At 37.5% G+C, this 24,237-nt stretch overlaps 1 protein-coding gene across 3 annotated transcripts in view; it reads left to right on the forward strand.

Moving 5' to 3' along the window:
• FGF13 (fibroblast growth factor 13) overlaps window positions 1-24,237 on the forward strand; it is a 652,755-nt gene that overhangs the window by 379,805 nt on the left and 248,713 nt on the right. For 2 of the 3 annotated variants that reach the window (XM_036304473.1, XM_036304472.1), the window contains exon 3: window positions 6,832-6,999. The exons of the other annotated variant lie outside the window; for it this stretch is intronic. In XM_036304473.1, the coding sequence (XP_036160366.1) occupies window positions 6,832-6,999 (168 nt within the window). The remainder of the gene's footprint in view (window positions 1-6,831; window positions 7,000-24,237) is intronic. 3 annotated transcript variants of the gene reach the window in all.

Here is a 24,237-nt window from a genome sequence, read left to right on the forward strand (position 1 = left end):
CAATGCCATTTGTCAGCCAATATATTACACCATGAGCAATACAGCCATATTTTATTTTCTCCCATGGGTCATTCCTCCTACTTTAATAAAGCCACAGAGGATTTCCAAGCCTCTCCTTTTTTCTCATCACCACATGAGCCGAGTCTCTGATTGGCTGGGCCCCACCTGAATAACAGATGCCTAAAGGTACTTACCTAGTGTCCAAACACTGCTATTGGTGCTGTCCAGTGTCATCACTCACTGGAAAAATCCTTTGCCCTAGGCTGAGGAAAGACCCCACTGATGTATAGTAGTAGTGCTTTACATCTTGCCATTTAGAAGCTTTCTGTGACCTGGATGGTTATCATGATTACTAGTGCATTTTTCTCTTTCTGATCTGGGCTGCAGGGGTGAAACTTCCTTGAATGGACTAGCTGAGCCCTTGCCATGCTTAGCCTCTTTGAGAGGCACAAAGGGACTTCCAGGATAGGTACTACTTCTTTACAAAGGGGCTTGAGGATGAGGTGGGCTTTACCCATCATCAAGTCCAGTGATTCTCAACAAAGGAACTTTTGCCCTCATCCCACTGTGGGGATATTTGACAAAATCTGGAGACAAATTTGTTTGTCACAAATTGGAGAGTGATACTAATGGAATCTACTTGGTAGAGGCCATGGATGCTATAAAAATCCTGCAATATAAAGAGCAGCCTCTTAAAACAAGGAAATATCTAGCCCCAAATACCAAAAGTAGCAATGCTCAGAAACCCTGGCCTAGTCCAATCACTTAATTTTTGAAATGAGAAAATTGAGTATCAAAAATGTGACTTGGCATTCCAAAGGACACCAGAAAGTAAGCAGCAGCTCAGTTGGTGATTCTGGTTTCCTAGCCACAAGACCGCATTTTTCAACAGTTTTATCTCTGTTGTGGACAGCATTTCCTCCACGTCAGATGTCAGGCAATGTGCTGAACTCTTTCCATTTAGTCCCCCTAAATGGCTTACCCTAGAAGGGACTGATTTTATGCCTATAAAACTACCAGGTGCAAAGAATTGTAGGACATTGGGAAAACAAAATTAATACCGTAAGAGATATGGTTCTCATCTATCAGGAACTGACATTCAAGTTGCAGAGGAAAGAGATATATATGAAAATAATTATCAGTCTAACTTTTCAATAAAAGCCTGTAATAATAGCCAAAAAGATGTCCCAAGACAAAACAGATAAATTTCATAAAATGTTACATGAAAATTAAGAGTTAGAGTGAGTTCTTTACCTTACCTTTGAGAGAAGGTTAGATAAACAGGAAGGCAGGCATCTTTCATTTGATTAATGATAATTTTTGAGTGTGTATTTTGAGTGAGGCACTGTGCTGGACCCACATATTAAGTGGTAATGGGACAAATAATGTTTATGTTTTACAGAGCTTGTATTTTTGTGGGGAGAATCAGATAAGAGACAAGTACATACATGCATGGATGCACACATACTGCATACATACAGACAATAATTAGATGGTGACAAGTGCAAATGTACCTAAGGTGCCTGGAAAGACATCTTTGAGGAATTGGCATTTAAGTAGAGCCCAGAAGGAAATAAAGGGAGAATCACAGTGAACAGCAAATGCAAGGCCTTATGGCAGGAAAAAGCCTGGCATAGTCTACACACTAATTAAAAGCTAGTGTAAGCAAGGAGAAGAGAGTCCTACAATGGAACTGAGGAGGTGGGGGGACTGCTATAGTATGGAGTTTGAATTTCATTCTACCATGAAAACAGCAAAAACAGTGTGAACAAACAGAATTTGGATGAAGATCTAATAGTGCTTAGGGAACTGAATGGAGATGGGGGAGAATACAAATGAAAAGGTAACAAATTTCTAGAAATGTTTTTAAGTTGTTTCTATTTTGGCCAAATGAAATGATCATTAGTATTGATCTGTTCCATTTTGTGAATTGTTTATTTGTTACTAATTTACATTTAAACCTGCCATCTTGATAATGTCCACTGTGGCAGTAAAGCTTGAATATCAAAAGCAGATAAGTAAGTAGATGGATAGTTAGCTGTGAAGCACAATGGAGGTCTTGAGCTAACTCATCCTATGTTTGGATGTACTTTTCAGCATGACAGGTGCTCAGGGAGATGGAAGAGTAATCACGCTAATTACTCTGTTTTCTTCTCAATTTCTCATTATGTGAGGTCATTTGATAATTTGTGTATTTGTCATATTTTCTGCTTCATAGATGGTTTTAACTATTTTCTTGTTGTAGTAAATAACTTTGATTGGGAACCCCATGGCTGTACGTGATTTCCATAGCTCTAGTGATCTCAGATTTGCTTTGATTTAAAAACATATATCATTAAATATGTTGAGTAATCCTTGTGATGAGTAAATTTAAAAGCAAAACCAGCATCACAAACTAATTGATGAATTGTTAACTGCTTCCAGCTTGAAGTCAGCATACCTTGCAAATTACACTGTCCTGGTGAAGGGCAGGTGCCTTTGTAGCATTGTTCAAATAGTTTCCCAGAAACTTACTTTTCTGTCTTTGAATGAAGAAAGAAAAACTCATTGGAGAAAGGTGTAATCTTTGAAGCTAAAAATTACTGAAGAACCTGATTCCTGTTTAATATATCAATGTTTGTACAAAGCAGTTTTACTTTAGACATGATGGTAAACACACTAGAATCCTGGATGGGCTTTTCCAATAATTGTTCCAATAAAAGTTACTTCCTCTCCCTGAGTACATTGTAGTGTTTGCGGTACTACTAAATATTTGGATAGCTGTGTTATGTATCATATATACATTTAAAAGGTCCATTACATTGGAATTATTTAATTTATCAATGATCATTTTGCTATAGATTGGGTCTTTATTTATGTCTAATTTGAAATGGGCGTACTACATTTCTGTGAACATGAGTAGCTTAAGCTAAGTCATCAGGCTTAGATTTAAACTCTCCTCCCTTACCATGACTGATTTCTGATCTTGGTGATTACCTCCCATTTCTGATCTTGATCTTGGTGATTGCTGAGAAGCCTGGAGGAGAGTGGGGATGATTTAATGCCAGTCTAGTGCTGCTACTGGGAAACCAATTCTAGATGCAGACTTGTCCACCTAATGGATAGTCAATGGTACGTACACCTTTTATACTAGGAAGTAGCTGTTTCATAAATTCTGGTCATGAGTATCATCCCGCAAACAAAAGTCACTTACTTTTGGCACCTCCTTCTCTGAGTATGCCACCCTTTAATGAATGCATGTCTGTGGATGTGTGGATATGCATGTGTCCACTTGTCCCCTCTAACTCTCTACCACTCTTGTGGAACTTTGGAATCCTGAGTAGGTGGGCTGTGTGATCAAGGCTAAGGGAACTGGCTATAAGGTCACAATTTCCTGGCAAAAGCCTACTCCTTGGAAGCTATTGTAATGGAGCTTAGCAGCCTTTTCTCAAAGCATGGGGCCACGCAGTTTAGAAACCAACCATGAGCTACTCTTACCTGCCTTTAAGAGTTAAGTTGAACCTCTGAAACTGGAGGAGGCTTTGTGTAAATCTATTGTCTACCTAATCATTGGAATCCTTGGTCTACCTCTGAGATTGGATAAACCTATTGTTGGGAAGGGCAGCAGGAATCATTGAATAAATGTGGACAAATGGTTGAAATGAACAGAGGGAGGAGTGGTTTTCAGAGATTGTGTGCAAGAAGGGAATGTACTAGAAGGGGGAAATATTGAACTAAGTCAGGGAAATAAAGAATCCCATTCTTTTTTCCTGTTTTGATGGGCTGACTTCTTTGCAGGCTTACTCTTAATTTTCTAGAATTAATACCCCTTGGAAGCACTGTATTCTTATCCCTTTTTTAAGGAAGTAGAATTAAGGTACTTACCTGCCTTAAAGTGGGGGTACTGTAGGAAGTCCCCTATTACTCCTGCTGTTGTCATTGCATATACAGCCACTGTCTTACTTGAGGGAGTCCTGGGAATAGATGGATTTGATATAATAGTTTTAATTTTTTCATACAAAATATTCTCAAGTTCAGAGATTTTATAGATCTGAGTGGGATATTGCCTATACAATGTCACTTCTGGTTAAAAAGGTCCAAAATGTTTCTGACTCTTGTGTCACATGACATCAAGCTACTGTTTTGCCTGAATTGACTGATATTTAGGACATTGACTAGAGACAGCCTAAGACCCAAGCTGAGCCATTACTTCCAGATGCTCACGATTTCCAGAGAAATGTTCTGTGCCTATGGTTATTACTGAGATGGCTCCTTAAATGCTCTCATCTTGGCACCTTTTGCACTTGATAAATTCAATTTGAAGAAAGAACAGAAGAGAGAGCATTTTGTGGGAAGTAATTATCCTGCACTTTTGTGACCTTCATGCTTTCCCCATCATGATGAATTTTGGGGCTGGTTCTTGTATCAGTTAGCATGTCCTGCTCACTTGAATTTTGTTGTATGTTACAGATAACTAGTTGTTTCTAATTAAACAATAATGATGGCACTGTGAGGCCTTTTTCTGGGAATTAATGACCAGCTGGGAAAAGCTGATGGCTGGAGAGTCAGCCAAAGGCTATTAGCTTCAGTCTGCCATTAATCTCCAGAAATGCTAATGTGTGATGTTATTGTTGGTATTGAAAAATAAAAATTGGAGACAATTTACTTATGTTTATCATGTACTTCTGAATAGCAAGTTTCCTATATATTATCAAAAGTTATGTTTCATTCTCCTATCGTTCTTTAATCTAAAAATATGATTCTTGTATACAGTGCATGAAAATGGAATTTCTTAGCTGCTATATAATCATGGGTGTTCCTTTCTTAAAAAAAAAAAAAGAGTTCCAAGTTTGGGAAGTTTTCTTTAAATATTTTGGATGGTAAAACCAGAATTTTTCTTCAGCTGTGATGCTGGAATTTGATCAGTGTCTATATTAACATAAGTATCTGCTCATGGCAGGAAATGGTTGCAAGTGTTTATGAATAGCAGCTGTTGCTAGCAAAGATGTGCATTCAATGCAATTCTAAGAAGTTATAGTCACATTCCTAGTAGATGAAGGGGACTCTCTGCCAAGAAAAGCTGTGGTGGTGTATCTATATGAAATTTTTTATTACTGCTGCTGAATTCTAGAGGAAAATAGAAAGAGAAATGACTAAAATATTCATCACCTTATTGCATAATTTAATGACTTATAAAGGAAGACAACAATTTCATATACAGGCTATCTCTCTAAAACTTAATCCAAACTCATAATAATAAATTAAAAGTTATGTTGGTTTTTATACCATTTTTACCCCCAAATGAAAGAATGTTCTTAAAGCCCATTAAGATCCCAGCCAATGGGTTGGGAATGTTACACTAAACACAGAAGCTTCAGATCCCATCTAATTTAAGTCATAAGCTGTTTATATTGTCCAAACACCATAGCATTATTCTCCTCATAAGAATTTTGTTGATGGTACAGTCTTCTTAAATGCATAATAAGTGTATGCATTTGGGGGAATAGAATGAATCAGCAAGTCACTAATCACAGCTCTTGGAGGCACTGACTCACTCCTGGCAAAATTGAATGTCCTCCTTGGGAAGGCTGTGAAAGAGAGAAAATCCATCCTGGGGTCAGTTCCCTGTTTCTGCAAATGCAGATCAAATTTGCACCTCCTTTGGTGGTTGGTTATCAGGCTAAAGAATGTTGTGCAATGGACACTGTAAAACCAGACATCTGTACTTGTAGGAGAAAATTACTAGAAATTCATAATAGTGCTTAGGAAATTGACAAAGGGCCTAGAAAGAAAATGTGGGCTGAGGGTCTTGGTGTATATCTATCGCCGAAAGTAGTGAACCAAGCCCTGCTCTTCCACAATTCAACAAGGTTGGTCTTTGATCCAGTGTTGATTACTAGGCTCTCAATTGGGGTTTCTTATTTTCATTAAGGGGTTTTCAATATCTGAGGAATATTTGCAACATCCCTAGTTTTCTTTGGACAGCCCTAGTTTTCTTTGGAAATAAAAGAGTGAGAGCAGCACCCTTAAATTTTCTGTCAGACTCAGTATATACTGCATGGATGTCGGATTCTTTTTTAAAAAAATATATTTTATTGATTTTTTACAGGGAGGAGGGGAGAGGGATAGAGAGTTAGAAACATCGATGAGAGAGAAACATCAATCAGCTGCCTCCTGCACACTCCCCACTGGGGATGTGCCCGCAACCAAGGTACATGCCCTTGACCGGAATCAAACCCGGGACCCTTCAGTCCACAGGCTGACACTCTATCCACTGAGCCAAACTGGTCAGGGCAGATGTCGGATTCTTGCCAGCAGCAGACCAAGGAAAGAAAAATAAGTTGATAATTGGTGGACAATGGCCAGTGTCACCTGTAAATATAGGGGTGGGCAAAAGTAGGTTTACACTTCTGGGTATGCAAAACAAGAGTTTATTCTTGTATCATTATTTATTATTGTATTTTTACATATGAATAACTATAAACCTACTTTTGCCCACCCCTGTATTTATGCTGTATCTCAAATTGAGACATGTGAGCTCTGCATGGTGTTGATTTAGATACAATATGGTTAATGATATTAAAATATTTTATTGCACTCCAGGCATAGTTTAACACTGTTACATTTTCATTGTACTGGCAGTAGAGGTATCTAGAGTTGAGTAAGCTTTCCCAAGCCTTTAGTATTTTAAAGCCCCCAAAATAAAATGGACAAGCTATTAAATGCTTTTCTTTGAAATTTTTTTGGGGAATGTTGTTTCTTTAGTCTTCCCTGGGAGTAGATTTGATTTAAGACATTCGCTGCTTTCATGAAGCTCTAACTTGAGTTCATTTTGTTATGTGGTGACCACAGTTCTGGATGACGCCCCTCCTGGCACACAGGAATACATTATGTTACGGCAAGATTCCATCCAATCTGCGGAATTAAAGAAAAAAGAGTCCCCCTTTCGTGCTAAGTGTCACGAAATCTTCTGCTGCCCGCTGAAGCAAGTACACCACAAAGAAAACACAGAGCCCGAAGGTTTGTGCGCGACAGATGCGTGTTTTGCTTGTTTTCTCTTTTTCTTTCTCTTTCTTTTTGACCGTGCATTGCCCTCTAGTGTGCTGTGTGTTGTTAGGCTCCTGAAATAGTTAGGAGGCCTCCTGGTTTGTTGGTGAATGTGTTATGCGGTCTCAGATGGGACACTGTATAATGCAGTCATCTCTGGCACAGCACACAGCGTCCTCCTGCTTCTCATAGCTGAAAGGTTTTCAGCTGGTGTCATGACACTGCCCCATTTTGGCTGCTAAAGTTGCTTGCACCTGTAGCCAAAATCTGACCCAGTCTGTTTCCATCACCTGGCATTCCTGAAGCAACAGTCGGCTGAGGAATGACACTTTAAAAATGAAATAATGAGAAGATTGTTCCAAATTTTCTTACTCTCTTCCACTCCATAAAGCTTTTGCATTGTGCTCTAAGAATGCTCGTGATCTACTTAGTTTGCTGAAGCAGGCCCAGGCTTGCCATGTAATGCACGCCCAGTTGTACTTTGCCATAGTGAAATGCATGCCTTAAGGAAACAATGAGAGTTTGTTTTTCTTTTCAGCTCAACCACAGGTTTGGAAAACTCTACCTGCTATTATTTCAACTGAGGTCACGGTATTCCTTGCAAGCCATGCTATAAAGTACCTCATCTCCCCAGAAAAAGTATTTATTCATTTTTTCCAATTTTTCTGTATATATCAAACAGGAACATTTTTTACATCACAAAATGTGGTAAAATTTTTGCCAGCGGTGTATATTTCAACTTCCAAAATGACATTTGAGATGTGTACTGTATATGCTAATTAAATGCTTCTTGGAAAACAGCTTGACCCCCCATCCCCACCCCGCCGCCCATATAAAATACTATTGAAGCAGTTTACCAATGGATAACACTGGAAGTGACTAATTTCACCTGTCCTACGGCAGTCTGTGTAGACTTTGGCATAAATGGTTGTGATCCAATTTCTAAAAGTGACCTTGTTCCCATTTCAAGTTGCCCTTTTGTAACATTATGGGTGTCTTCAGTACAACTGTCTTTTTGACTTGGAAAAGACTACCACGTGGTGATGTTCAAAGTTTGGTGTATAAGAAGATTACTCCAAATCAACTCTATTCCATAGTTTTGGAAGCACATTTTTACATCTCAAAGTCTCCCCTTCTTCTTTCCAAATAGAATTTTAAATGTTTATTGGCAGAAAATGAGAAGTGTATATTAGTGTATATTTCTCATTTTTAATTTTATTTCAGCAATAGAACATGCTTATTTTATTTTACCCATATTTTGATATTCAAGCTATTCACTTTGGGTATGAGTTATCATGTCAACACTTACTTATCTGGAGCTGTAAATGGAGATCCTTTACAGTGAGTAAAAGAAATCTTTTGGTGATTTAGTAGAGAAAATACTAACTTGAATTTATGCTCTAATGAAACAAAAAAACTAACCAGTGACAATTACTTTACTATATATAATGCATTCCAATTTGTTCTGCTTTCCTTTCTCTAAAATTATGTGTGTGTATATTTGTAAGTACAAAGCAATATCTGTATTATAGATATATAATGCTTACTGTATAATTATATAACAGATACTATATGGTTAGAAATCAGCCTGAAAAACAAAATTTGGTTTGACTAGGAAAAATAAGTCATTTAAAAAGTAGCTGGTTAAATGTAGTCAAGTAATCAGTTATAAATTTCAAATTGTTTTAACAATACTCAGATTCTAAAGAGAACAGTTGAATAACTAAATTTCAATCCCCATATAATTTTGACAGGATCTATTAATTTACAAAATATCATCTTGAGTGTATTGCAAATACTGTTAGGAATGTTTTCAAATACGAAACATTATTTTGAGAATAGGTAGCAGTTAAACTCTCTTATACAAGGTTTGGATAGTTTTTAGTCTGTCGTTCCATCCACAAGTTGAGTGGTTGCCATCCTTTCACTTTTAATACTGTGATGATGGGCATTGTCTTCTTTCAGACTGAAGATTTTCCTTGGTTTTGCTCTCCTGCCAGGTCCATTGGAATAGCGAAGCTAACTCCTTATTCCTCATTATGAATTAGCATTTGTAAATAGTATTAGTTGTTTTCTAGGATGGCATTTACAATTTTACTGTAACCCCTTCAAACAAAGGCACAGAAGCTAATGGTGAACCCAGACCTTAAAATGAAACCACTTGATCTCTGTACAAATTATCAAGATCCAGAAGACCTTAGATGGGGGCAAAAGAAAATTTGCTGGGGAAGAGATGTCAGATAAATAAGGAAATGTTGCTAAGAAATTAACATGCTTACTTCATGTAGGGTACCAAAGCTCATCCTTACCAGGAGGTAAAGTAACTATGGGTTTCAAAGGGTTCAGTGGCCATTCTGATGACCTGGAAGATTTTTGTAAGGCTAGTTTTTAAATACTATAAGGTACAGTCTTCAGTTCTCTCTTACAGTTGCTATAATGTTTTATTATAATTGAAATAAATGGTAGTGATACAATTTCAAGTACAAGTAAATATAATCTTAGTTCTAAACTATGCCCATACCTTGACACATTTTATTCTCATTTGAAGAGAGAGTTCCACTCATTGTCTCTGTGCCCAAGGATGAGACCTTAATTGACCTTGTCTATGAATGTCCACCGATTTTACTGCAGGTGAAGGCAATGGACAGGATGGTGAAGCCACCCATTGCTTGATGTGTGCATGCCAAACTGTCAGTATGACCTCTTCTAATGAGGTTGTGTTTATACAGCCCTCATGTGAAAAATGAAAGATATATTTAAATTTGAAAGGAAAAGACTCTTTTGAGTTGGATGTCTTTGAAATGATTAAATTAGGCAAAAGAGGTTTGTGTATATTCTGATAAGGCTGGAATTAATTTTCTCCTTACTGAATTGATAAATCTACCAACATTTTTGCATTATTGTAGACAAAATATTGATGTTTATTTTGGTTGGTGATATTTTTTGTAAGGGCCAGGTAATTTCCATAGTTTATGACCACCTGAGATTTGGTACAGACAACTTATTTAAAATTGTTCATAGTCATCTGTCTTTTTAAAGACATTTTTGTATTATGCTCAGGGCCCTCAGAATTCATGTAAAACATTACATAGAATGAGTGATATATCTTGCTTTATAGGATACACTAAGGCCAAATTACTCTTTGCTAAAAATAGGTTTATATTTCTGAGCAGTCAATTCTAAAAATAAGTTCTTTAATCTGTTGCAAATGCTTGTGATTTTCAGTGTTATGATTATTGTCATAAAAACTACTTATGATTTAATCTTATGTGAGTACTGGAATTTGGCTGAAGAAGCACATACTAATGTCTGAAAGTCTAATTTGGCCCAGTACCAGCAACTGTCTTTGTTAGGAGAAAGCCACATGGAGAGTGGAAATCATTACTAAAATCTTTTTTCTTACTGTTCCAGGAACCATTTGGCAAGAGAAACTATAATCATCATAGCTGTATTCTTTTGTTTATTTTTTTCCGTTCATTGTCATGTGAGCCAAAGGAAATCAATGATTAGAGTAACTTCTCAAAGCCAATCTATTAGCGGCATAGTTGCTACTAATAAACACCAGTCATTGGGCTTTTACTGATGTTTGGAGATTGTGAAAAAGAATCACACCAAGATATACATGCTTGCATGTGATCATTGTTGAAAATCTATAGAGAAAACTAAACCATGGATTCCTAGCATTTGCTTTTCAATTGAATATTCTGATTACAATAGTAAATTTGTAGGAGTTAACACAATATAGGAAAATATTACAGCGCTCGGGGATTTGTCACATCTTTTAATCAAGCCTTTGGCTTCTTTTGTACAGTCTTTATTTCATGTGATTTAAAATGCACACACACACACACACACACACACACACACACACACACACTCCATCTCCATCAGGACGTCCATAACCGTTTTTATTCAGAGAAGCATCCAACCATAGCAACTTTGGTTGGAGAAAAGCTTTTGTGCTCTAGACTGGTGATGAAGTATGTCAGCTTTTACCAACCAAAATAAAGCAAATTTCTGTGCCAACTGTTAAGGGGACATATTTGTAATTAGCACAATGACTATTATATTATTAATGTCGTGGTTTCTTTATCCCAGAAAGAGAATATATCACCATGTATATCAGTCTTATCTAAATTGTAGGAGAGGAAGAAGGTAGAAGAATATGAAGGACTACGTCGAGGAAAATGTTTTTGTTTTCATCTCTACCTTTTTTTTAACTGTCATTTCCTGTCGTGTGTCTTCTTCATTTTATTACTAATTTACCTTTTGAGAAAATGGGTCTAATTCTATTTGAATGAATAGCCGGTTCAGTATAATGAAGCAACCTCTGATAGTTGACACCTGAAAATGTCTTGACTTTCAGAAAAGATATAACTGGTTTACAAATCTGGAGAACTGAGGGGATATTTCTATTTTATTAGGAAGACATAAGGCCATATGTTTGGGTGAGTCTGAATAGATCAAATACTTTATTCTTAACCTTTTAATTTAAAGATAACTATTAATTTAGCCCTGGCTGGTTTGGCTCAGTGGATAGAGCATGGCCCGTGGACTGAAGGATCCCAGGTTCAATTACAGCCAAGGGCATATGCCTGGCTTGTGGGCTCGACTCCCAGTAGGGGGCGTGCAAGAGGCAGCCGATCAATGGTTCTTTCTCATCATTGATGTTTCTGTCTCTCTTTCCCTCTCCCTTTTTCTCTGAAATCAATAAAGTATATTTTTTAAAAAAACTATTAATTTAAAATAACTATTAATTTAAAAATAACTAATCCTTAGGTCTCACTGACTTTGATTTATGACCTGAAGGTTGACAGAAATGACACCAAAAATGTGTCTTTGCTCATTGAAGCAAAGGGCAGCATGATTGTGGAGTCACACACACAAAAAAAGATTTTAAAAAAATGCTCCATGTCCAAAAATGCCGGGGTCCAACCCCAGCAGGTCCAGGGGTCCCCAAAGGTGTGGACGGAGTCGGCGAAGAAGGAAGGACACGGAGACAGCGTTCAGTTGATCAGCAGCCTAGCCAGGATCTCTAGCCAGGATCTCCAGCCAAGTTCTGGTCTGGATCTCCAGAGAGGTTCTGCTTAGGATCTCCAGCCAGGTTCTGTGTCCATGTTCTCTTGCTAGGTTCTCCAGGTTCTCCAGCCAGGTTCTGTAGCCATGTTCCCTCGCTAGGTTCTCCAGCCAGGTTCTGTCCAGGTTCTCCAGCCAGGTTCAGTTACCAGGTTCTAGTCAGGTTCTCTTGCCAATTTCTGTAGTCAGGTTCAGTCCAGGATCTTTTGCCATGTTCTCTTGCTAGGTTCTGTCTCTAGGTTCTGAGGCCAGTTTCTGCCCAGGATCTTTTGCCATGTTCTCTCCAGCGAAGTTCTTCTGTCTCTAGAGAACTTTCTGTGTAGGTTCTGTGCCTAGGTTCTGTCTCTCTTGGTTCTGTGTTCTAAGCTCTGTATTCTAAGTTCTGTGTCTCTTGGTTCCGTATTCTAAGTTCTGTGTCTTGCTGTCTTATTACATCTGTATTTATACCAGTTGATTCAATCCTATCAATCTCTATTACAAAGGTTAGGGCGTTTCTTATCTTCATTCCAGGGAGTAAAGATTATGTAGCTTAAGCATGATTGTTCGTAGTTAAAGTGATTAATTACCCGCCTGGCACTTAGTTAAGAGGTTTTATTCCCTCCCTAACTTCAGGGGAAAATCCCTACCTGGGGAAACAACCTTTCTCAGAAAGGAGACCTTGGTTAAAACATATAGTGCCAAGAAGGTGAGCAAACATATTAAGAACAGTATGCCATATATGCCAGGTCCCTTGAAACAGCAAGGATGGACCGGCTCCCAGCACAAAAAGGCAGAGCTTGAGTGACTTTTAGCTATTTCCTCAAACCAAGCCCAACACTAATTTGTAGAGGTCAGCCTGGTTAAGAAGATGCACCAGAAGGTGCTGCTGTTTCAGCTTCAATTTTCACTCTGCCTTTTGTTTTAAATAATTCACTTGCATGGAGGAAGACAATGCAGAAATCAATTTATTCTCTTTCACATGTTCTTAAATAATTACCAGACCAATATTTTCCAAATTATGCTTCATGAGACACTGATTATGTATTTGTGAAAGACAGATTCTGTGGTCAAATACTTGTTTCCCAAATTCCACACCACTCTTACTGAGTCACAATGCATAAGACCATATTAAAGCTTTTGAGGAGTCTTACAGATTAGGAATCTCTCCTACTTTGGGCACTTCAGTGACAAACATCTTCCAGCTATTGGACCCATTTTATTCTAAAAACTTTTTAACATCCTACAAGTTTGCTTTGAGAAATGCCATGCTGGCTCCACTGAGCAGTGTATTTGCATCAAAGCTGGGCTTTGACAATTAACACACTTTTGAAAATGAATGCAGCTCCCTTCTTTCCCTCTAACCCTAACTGTCTTCAGGACAGTGCTACTCAAATTGTGGTCCATGAATGAGTGTTGGGTCTGAAATTGTTTGTTACCAGTCTACAATGAGATAGGAGCTTGTGACAGAATGTAAATCAATGCACTGCTTCTTTCATCAATGAGATATTGCTATTGCCCTGACCTGGTGGCTCAGTTGGTTGGAGCATTCTCTCATACACCAAAAGTTGAGGGGCTCAATTCCTGGTCAGGGCACAAACCAAGGTTCTAAGTTCAGTCCCCCGTCAGGGTGTGTGCAGAAGGCAACCTATCTCTCTTCTTCCCTTTTTCTCTTTAAAATCAATTTTTAAAAGTACTGCTATCTTGCTGTGAAAAATAATGTCAGCTGAACTGAATAAAAATGTACTTAGATACCTTTCACAGATCAGCACTGTCTTTGGACCATACTTTGAATGACAATGTTTTAGAGTATTTAGATGATTCTCAAACATGACTAAATGTCAGAATCACTTGAGGACCTTTTTCATAATATTGATGCCTGAGCTCAACATCAGTCCAAAACCAACTAATTCACCTAATTCTCCAAACAAAACCCTGCAAAATCTCTTGTGGCAGAGGTTCAACCGGGTTTATTTAAAACACACACACACACACACACACACACACACACACACACACACACACAAACTTCCAAGGTAATTCTAAAGGGCTAACAATGTGGGAATACTTGCCTTAGAAAAATATCACCTTGGCATACAGTCTGTTTTGTGATGTCAGCTGTCAATTCAGAATTCTTATAATGCTGATTGCATGGCCTTCTTTATGAGGTTCCTTGTGATCAAGGGGCATTGCTGGACAGGCAGCACTTATATGACCTTTAGAACTTGTGGCCTTGTAAGGTATCCATCTTTCCTACCACACACACATACACACACACACACACACACACACACACACACACGCGCGCGCGCGCGCCTTTTTGAAGCCCCCTTGCCTCTTTGCCGCTCTTTGCTTTTAGAAAAAATAACCAAGCTTCTCCATAAGAGTGTGGTAATCTGCCACCTTTTGACCAACATTCTTTCTTGCCATTAATTGTTGCAACACTTGTTCTGCTCTCCAACTATGACTCAGCTTGCAATGTGAGTGGAAGAGTGTCTAGGGACCATGTTTGAGTATACTTAAAGAAGAAGATGGAGGAGAAGAGAGTTTTCATATGCCATAAAAGTACTACCACATCTTTATTTGATTGCTGCTGCTCTAGGGTGAGATTGCAAAAGTTGACTCAAGCTGCTCATGATTTGGGTGTTTATCCCCAAGTTATACTACAGAATGTTATTATTGAGGCAGTGTCCTCTTATCATATAAACATCACCAGTTCCTGCACCATAAAATTCTTACAGCAGCATTGATGTGAAAACTGACATTAACATAATTCATATACTTTAAATGCTCCATGTTTGTGAATCATTCCCAGCATTGCAAATTACATTGATTCAAGTTTTCATGTTATGCGCTACAGCATTTGTTAGTCTGCTTAAGAATATGCAGCTTGAATAATGCCCTCAGGAAAGTGTGGAATGAGATATAACATCCTGCAGTTTATCAACACTTACCCTTGTCTTGCTTCACAGCCAATATCCACACTCACTCCAACACATCACAATCACATGTCCACTTCCACCCATGTGCTAGCATATTTCTACTTATGAGCCCCAGCTATTTTAAGATATATATTCTCAGAACAGCTCCAGATTCTCCGAACAGCATGTCCAGTTTGGAAGCAACAAGTGTACACTGGCAGGGAGACCAGATCTACATAAAGGAAAGAAAAAAGAGCATATTTCACTGAGCTACTTCTACATACAATGAGAGCACTCTGTAGATCCCCTTAGAGGCATGATCACAAAAACACTGTCAGGTAGGACATGCTTCCAACATTTTGCACACTGTTACATAAAGGTTAAAACACTTTCTTGATAAATGATAGGACTCAATTTGAAACTGTTTTTCTGGCCTCCAAAGCCCATACCCTTTTCCCTCCATGACTTCTCCATATGCTCTTGCCCTATATGTGAGATTGTTGTCCAAAAGCACAATTTTAGGCCCTAGCCGGCATTGCTCAGTTGTTAGAGTGCTGGCCTGTGTGCCAAAGGGTCATGGGTTCTATACCCAGTCAATGGCACATACCTGGGTTGCAGGTTGTTTACCCACCCCAGTCAAGGAACGTGCAGGAGATAACCAATCAATGTGTCTCTCTCACATAAATATCTCTCTCTCTCTCTCTCTCTCTCTCTCTCTCTCTCTCTCTCTCTCTCTCTCCTCTCCCCCTTTCTTCCACTCTTCCACTCTCTAAAAATAAATGGAGGAAAATATCCTCGGTTAAGTAATAAAAACAAACAAAAAGCAATTTTAGTACAGAAAAGACGTCTTAGTTTTAAATAAATAAATTAGTGTCCACACTCCATTCTAAACTTTTTTATGACAAGGAGCTGTCATAAGCAAAGGGATCTCAGGAGGTACTTGCTAATTCTGTGTGCCTATAGTTAGGTGGAGTACAGCACTTATATGAAGTAAATGAAATCACCCTTATCTTGAAGGAGCTGATTACTTTCTCTAGGACACACAAAGAAAGAGTAGAATGGTTAGTGAATAGCTAAATTCAATTGGATATAATAGAACTGTCTCTAGATAAAAAGCAACATGTAAACAGGTCACTTGCCTAACCACCTTGCTTTAAGCCAGGGGATGTCCTTCACTTATAATGGTAGAAATGAGGAAATATCATCTCTAATTATTAAGAAGCTGATTTTCTTGATTCGTTTTTCTTAGCTCAATCAAGTTACAACATTGATAAGAGTGTTAAGACTTGCTCTGAGCTTAGCCGGTGTGCCTTAGTGGTTGAGTGTCAATTCAAGAACCAAGAGGTCACTGGTTCAATTCCCTGCCAGGGCGCATGCCCAGGTTGTGGGCTCAATCTCCAGGAAGGTTGTGCAGGAGGCAGCTGATTGATGATGTTTCTCATTGATGTTTCTATCTCTCTATCCCTCTCCATTCCTCTCTCTCTTAAAAAATCAATAAAAAATCATTTTTTTAAAAAATAATTGCTCTGACCATATCCAGTTTCATAGGATTAGGTATTACCTACAGGTCTGGATATTCTGGATATTAGCAATGAATTCTCTTTAATTACTTGTTGGAACCCTACTGTCTAGCTTGAGGTAAATAATGAAAACAATAATTAGCAATTATCCAGAATTTTGTATGTGCCAAGCATTTTACCTAACATTATCTTAATTCTCATTCCCAGAATTGTAAGTAGGTAGGTATTTTTTCTCTCTCTACATTTTATCCATGAGGAAACCCAGACTCAGATAAGTAAAATAACTTGTTCAAGGTCATGTGACTGTGAAATGGAGCCAATACTCAAATGCAGCCTGTCACACTCCAAATTCCATGGTCTCTCAATTACAAGAGACTGTAATAACAAGGCTTGCCCTACAGAGAGGCAGTTATTCCATTGTCATCTTATTGAGAGACATAACCAGGTATACTAAGTAAACAGAGGTAGAGAAACCTTATACCTGCTGTCAGAAAAAAAACAACAACAACAACAACAATAGGTTAAAAAGGTGACTTGTTCTTCAGCAAAAAGAGAAACAGCCAGGTTTAACTTTAATATGATTACAGGACAAATTTAATTTAGTCAAAATGCTTTATAAGCTGCAGTGTCAGAATTGGATTTTTTCACTATGCTGGTATACATTTATTCAGCTCCAGGCCTGTTCATAATCACCTCAGGCCAACTGACCTTCTACCTCAAAACCTGGTCTCACAAAATATCTGCTGACCGAAGTCTCTGAATGACAAAAGTCCCTTTGCAGAGTGAGAACTAACTTAAGAAATGTGAAGAGAATGTCCTGCCAAATTGGGTTGGGTCATTGTCAAGATAGCCTTCTATGTTATTTTCACAAGCAGTGAGATTGCATCAAATAGTCCATTTACCTCCAGAAGTATAAAGAAGGAGGTCTCAGGAATTTGTGTGATGTATTCTGTGCAGTATTACTCTGTATACTGTGCTTTGGTTGGATGCTTAGCTATCAGGTTTTTGTGTTTTATTTGCTTGTTTGTTTGCATCTTTTAATATGTCAGGCACTTCAGGTTTATTTTTGCTAATCTTCCCAACCCATGAGCTAGGTGTCATCAATCTTTAATGACACAATGGGGAAACTGGAGTGTAGAGAAGTGAAATAACTTGTTCAAAGTCACACAGCTAATAAGTGACTTGATTTGGACTTGAAGCCAAATATCCTAAGGTGACCTCTTCTACCACACTGTGCTGCTTCAGCTCATCCTATACCCTGACCCCTGACTCCCCTCTTCAGGAGCAAGGCAGAAGAAAGAGCTCAGCACCATCTTACCCACCACTATTGAGAGATAGCTTTACCTCTCTGCAAAGTGCACTTAACTCAGTACATTTTCTTGTTGTTTTTTCTTGTTTTTCCACATCCTGGTTTGAATGCTGACATAAGCAGTAGGCAAAGGGTTAAAGAAAGCAATATGTGATTTGTCACATGTTCTCCTTTGTTCCTTATATGAACAGCTACTAAGTGCAGGGGTTTTTTGTTTGTTTGTTTGTTTTTGTAGTGCCTCCTTAATGGAGTAATGCTTCAAAACCATAGTTTTCCTCATGGAACCACTAGACCTTAAAATAGGTCTAGTGGTTTTAACTGTTTTGCCATGAATTGCCTCCCCAAGGTAAGAGAAGAGTTCCAGGAGTGCCATGTTTCTGAGTTGGGTTCCCACAGATAAAGAAAGCCTGTTTTTACAGCATCCAGATTTGGTTCCTCTCAGTGAGAACTCAGAGGCTCCATTCTTGCTCTCAATTTTTGTGCCCACCTGGGAGTGGAGCAATCTTGTGCACAATCTTTTAGGGTAGTCTCTTTGAAATGCAGGCAGACTAATGGGACAGACATGGCCATATTAGGTTTATTTGCTCTTTCTGTTCCTATCTCTTGGTGTGACTTCCCTTTGATTATGTGTAGGCCCTCCGCTGAGGACCTCATTGGGGTAGGAGCTGTCTCAGTATAGCTCTACCAGAGATGTTACATTGCCCCATGGTGACACTATTGATTTTGCCCCTTTGTAAAATGCAAAACACACGGACAAATGCAATGTGGTATTTAATTGGTATGCAAAGAAAGTGTGAGCATACACACATATACAAACACACATACATCACTAGTTAAAATAGTTTATTGAGGAAAAGCACTTAGAAACAGAGAAGTAGTAGAGCTCACATGGTCACTCTAATAGTGCCCTTTCACAACAGCAACACTCAGCCTAATCATAGCACTCTCTAGGATAATGTGGGCTCATGCAGGCCATTCTTACAGTGAGAACATTTGTCTAACAGCCTGCCTTAGCCTGTGTACAAAGTCAACTACTTAGCACACAACAAGGAAAGAACAAAGGACATTTCAAAAAGTAGGGTTTAGAGCTGCTGCCAGACAGTAACTTTTCTTTTTTGTTTCTTCTTCAGCCATTTTCACTCTGTAATCACTTTATTTTCCTCTGAGAAAATAGCATTTTGGGTCCATGTTAGAAGATTCATGAACTGATTTAGTAAATTTCTAATAGACATGCATAGTTAGCTATTTATTTAGTGGATAATTAGTTCAATATACTCAGAGTATTTACTGTGGGAAGAAAAAAAAATCCCCAAAGAAAATCAGTATAATTCAGGAGAGTTTTATTCTAGTGCAGCTTTTTCTTTGGGAGCAGTAACTGGTGTCTTAAAAGAGATCTAGCTCCCTTCCAAATGAGAACTCTATTTAAACTTTATTTATTTATTTATTTATTTATTTATTTATTTATTTAATCCCTACTGGATAGAGCTTTATTAAATAAATACCAGAGGCATAGCACAGTCTTTCAACAATAAATACTCAATAAGTATTTATCATTACAATTAACTTCTTCAAATAACAAATTTTGATATTCTGAGTTCAACTGGCCATTTGCCCTAATTCTAGGCAGCAAGTGACTGGCAGTGCTTACAAACACCATTAACAGAATTAATGTATTTGTCAATAGATACTCACTGACTTGTACAAGCCAACCATTATTGTGGTTATTAGACATAGCAGTGACAAGAGGCACCATACCTACACCGAGGAAGAAAGACTAGCAGGAAAAGCAGTCTGAACTAGTCTATCAGTTATCTCTTGTTGTCTTTTAAGTCACCCTAAAATGAAATGGCATAAAACAAGAACAAATTTATTTTTTCTCATAGTCTATAGGTTGTATAGATCTGCTATAGATAGTCTATGATTAGCAGGCATCTGGTCCTGTCTAAAACATCAATGAAGACATTTGGTTCACACCATTTGGTCCTGTCCAAAATGTCCACAGAGACATTTGGTCCATACCAAAAGGTCCTTGATATTTGGCCCTGTTTCAAAACATCCATGGAGGCATTTTTTCCATGCTGAAAGGTTCTTAAAGTGTGAAAAGGTGAACAGCAGAACCATGAACAAGTAATCCAGGTTCTTGGTGGTCACACTCAAATACAACCACCAACCTCACAAAAAAAGAGAGAATCAAATCCACATTATTAAAATTGTTCACAGATAGAACAAATAATAATCAGGTCAATATATACTAGCAAACAATTGATCATTGACTTTAGAGTAAACCTGCTGACCTTCTTGATGAGGAAAAAATAATCAATGTGAAATTCAAGATTCCTCATGAATTACAAGAATAATAACATTTATACAGTTTGAACAGGGTTAAATGTTTGTCTTTTCTAATGAACCATGAACCAAATATCTCAGTGGATATTTTGGACGGGACCAAATATCAAGAACCTTTTGTCATGGACAAAATATCTTCATGGACATTTTTGACAGGACCAAATATTCTGCAGCAATAGTCTATAGGTTCTACTGATTTAGGTTGGGCATTACTGATCTTGCCTGAGCTCACTCATACATTTGTGGTCAGTTGATTAGCCATGGTGGTTCCAACTGTTCTATGATGGGCTTGTCTAGGACAACTTAACTCTCTTCCACAGTTCTACCACTGAAGTCCCATAAATCCAGTTTATATTTTATTCACTTATTCATTTAATACTTAAGTAACTTTGACTACATGTCAGATACTACATGGCCTAGCCTTCAAGTTGCTCAGGAATGAGTTATAGGCTGGTGGCAGATATTAACACTTTTCAGCCTATCGAGGAACCATGAGAGCCTAAGGAGAAAGAGTGGGTAGAGAGGTGAGCCCTGAAGCACACCAATATTTTAAGGTGGTGCAGGGAAGGGACTCCTCAGGAGTGTAGGAAGGAAAACCAGGAGAATGTGGTGCTCAGGAAGCCAAGGAAGAACTGACCTGTAGAAAGTAGGAATAGATCAGTATAGCAGAATGCAGTGAGGAGTTACAAATTTAATGCAAGCCTCTCATATACAGGTTATGGCAAAAATAGGTTAACAGTTCTTTGTATGGAAAATAATACAATAATTAATAAATAATAATACAAGAATACAAGTTTGCATACTCACAACTATACACATACTTTTTCCCACCCATTCCTTTTAACATCTAGACTTTGTAGCCAAATTTATTTCAATAGTCTGTGCTGCATAACATTTCCATCAACTACAATGTAATGCATGTATGATGGTAGTCTCATAAGATTATATTAAAATTCCTATGGCCTAGTGATTTAGCCATCCTAGAATCATAGCACAATACATTACTCATGTGTTTGTGGTGATACTGGTGTAAACAAACCTACTGAGCGGCATAGAAGTACTGAGTTGTATAAAAGTATAGCACATATAATTATATATGGTATATAATACTTGATAATCATAATAAACAACTATGTTACTCGTTTATGTACTTACTATACTATAAATTTTATTGTTATTTTAAATGTTACTCTTTCTACTTATTAAAAAGTTTGCTACAAAATAGTATGTCATTTTACACCAGCAGCAGCCTCATATATCTCGTGTTTACCGCATCTCTTAATTGCATAATATTCTCTTGTGTTTGATTTGATCTCAGGTTGTTTTGTACATTAACACACTTTATAAGCTTGAAGCCTAGGAGCAATAGGCTATTATATATATATATATATATATATATATATATATATATATATATATATATAATCTAGGTGTGTAGTAGGTTATATATACTATCTAGGTTTGTGTAAGTGGATTCTATGATGTTCACATGATGATGAAATGGCCTAATGACACATTTCTCATAATCTATCCCCGTCATTAAACAGCACATGACTGTATAGAGCATATATCTCTCCACTTACCACACCCTTGTCAAATAACTGGCATAAATCATTGAATTGGGTTTGGTTAGAGTGACCTTTGATAGACGGAGTAATGAGGAATCACATACTGCCTAACTATTATTTCTTTAGCAGTAGGTCTTTGTTGAGGATGTTATTGATTTTTCTTTTCCATAATGCATCTAGTGTTTAAGTCTTTGCCAAGAATAAATTATTCTTTTGTTATCTGTCTTTTTAATGTAGTTAAACTTGCTCAGTATTTTCTAATAGCCTGAAAATATTGGACTACTGGGAATTCAAATTACATGTAAAGTGCCTCTTGAGTTCAGGATTGTAGAACTAACATTCTTTGGGGTTGTATTAATATGCGACAATCAAGGAATACATGATGTGAGTTTCCAATAAAGCAAGTTTTCTGCCAACTCAATAAATATGTACACTCTTACTAGACTATGAAGATTGATTCCTTGTCTAGCAATGAAGGTTTCTTGCTGAATCAAAGAACTAGTATTTCAAAAGAACAAATACGCAGTTTTGTGGTGAAGAATTGTTGAGTTGACAATATGATATAGAGTCTATGTAACTAAGCTAAGTATTCATCTAGTATTTATAAATTGGTTCCCATGGAAATGTTAGCTTCTCATGCAAAATTGGATTAAAGTTTTCTGAATGAGGTGTCCCCTTGTCTAAGGTAAAATAACTCTTCCTTAATGCCTCAAGAGAGGAAAGAAGCTTTGTGTTTTCAGGGTGATAATATAAAAAATTAAATTAATTAACTTTTTTCATAACGTAAGTTGGTCCAGAGGGTTTTTGGAAGATATTAGTTTTGAATAAAGTCTTGTGCTTGGATCAGCCCTTAATTAAGATTGCGTTAGGCTGCTAAACATTTCTAAGACCAGAATCTACAGCTGCTAGACCCTTCTTGCTCTGTACCCTTTTTATCAAGACAGGAAAATGACATTGTATAAAACACTGCATTCATGCACCTATCCCTAATAACATTTAATTTGTTCTTAGCCTATCAAATGCTACTTTCCCCCTGATTGTGTTTTAATTAAATCTGTGCTTAGACAGTATCTTGTACCTTAAAAGGTAGATTGGGTTCTCAATAGTGGAAAATGGTAGCTAACCAAGGAGACTATATATTCCTATAGCTTGTGAAACCATTTGATAACCTGTCATCCTTTTCTCATCTCTTTGCTGGCCGTGAGAAAAGGCTTTGAGGAGGAGAAATGTCTCTGTAAGTAGGGGGAAGACAGTTAGATTTAACATAGTCTAAACTTTTTCTCCTTTCCTGCTCACAGCAGAAAGTGGACACTGAGAAAATTAGAAATGAATCTCTGCCCATTAGAGTGCTCCAAGTAGTAGTATTTATCATCTCTGTGTGTTGTTGCCTAATTTTTTTCTATATAGAAGATCTAAACCAATAAAAAACACATTCCAATACTTGATAACAAATAACAAATAACAAATTAGATTAAAAGTAATACCAAATTAATATTGGAAACATAAGGGAGAACTAAAACCCAGTGGGCATATTTGTTAATTCTTCTTTCTTGCTCTAAAAATTAGTTGAAATAACTATTTTTTTCCTTCAATTAATTCCAGGCCCTGTGATGAACTACACCAGGATTTCTTAATCTTGGCACTATTTACCTTTGGGGTCAGATAATTCTTTGTTCTCTGGGGCCATCCTGTACATTGTGGGATGTTGAGCAGGATCCCTGGACTCTATATACACCCCTGCCCACCCCCAATTTGTGACAACAAAAATAATGTCTTCAGACATTGCCACATGTCCCATGAGGAGAGAAATTGCATTATTAAGAAACACTTAACTGTATAATAACTATACAAATAAGAAAGATATGGTCTGAAAATTACCACTTTTTTCAAGAGACAGTCAAAATGCTTATGTTTAACCATAACCAGTGTCTACCTTCCTTGGGTACTAATAGTTTCAACTTAATCCAAATTCTTCATTATGCTTCCAATTCTCCTTTCACCCCTCCAAAAGCTTTTTAAATTATCTGAACTATAAACTTTCCAGTGGAACTCAGTGCTGTGATTTGTTATAAGAAAACTGAGGCCTCTGTTAAAATAATTATTCCACAGTCATTTGCTTTTCCTTGTGTCTATTATAGGAGATATGGAGCAGTATAACAGAGCTTCCACCTTCTAGAAGCTTAAGAGTCAAGCCTCTCGTATATGATAAGTAATGTAAGTTTGGGTCAAGGGCCCAGGATCAAGTATAACCTTATGTAGGAAGGTATTTTCATTGCAGTCTTTTCAGAAAGCTTCTGCTCAGTCCACTCTATATTTTCATCAGAGTTGATAAGGAGCAAAGGTGAAAGTTTTCCATAGTATTTGCTTTGGCATATTTTACTATCCAATTCAAAATTCAAGAGCTTAGAACATTAAATCTAACCATTGAGACTCAACTAACATTTACTGCACTTGGCTAGTTGCTTTCCTCTGAGTCCTTAAAACAACCCTAAAAA

Source organism: Myotis myotis, unplaced genomic scaffold (assembly GCF_014108235.1).
Source record: "Myotis myotis isolate mMyoMyo1 unplaced genomic scaffold, mMyoMyo1.p scaffold_m19_p_4, whole genome shotgun sequence".
Lineage (NCBI taxonomy): Eukaryota > Metazoa > Chordata > Mammalia > Chiroptera > Vespertilionidae > Myotis > Myotis myotis.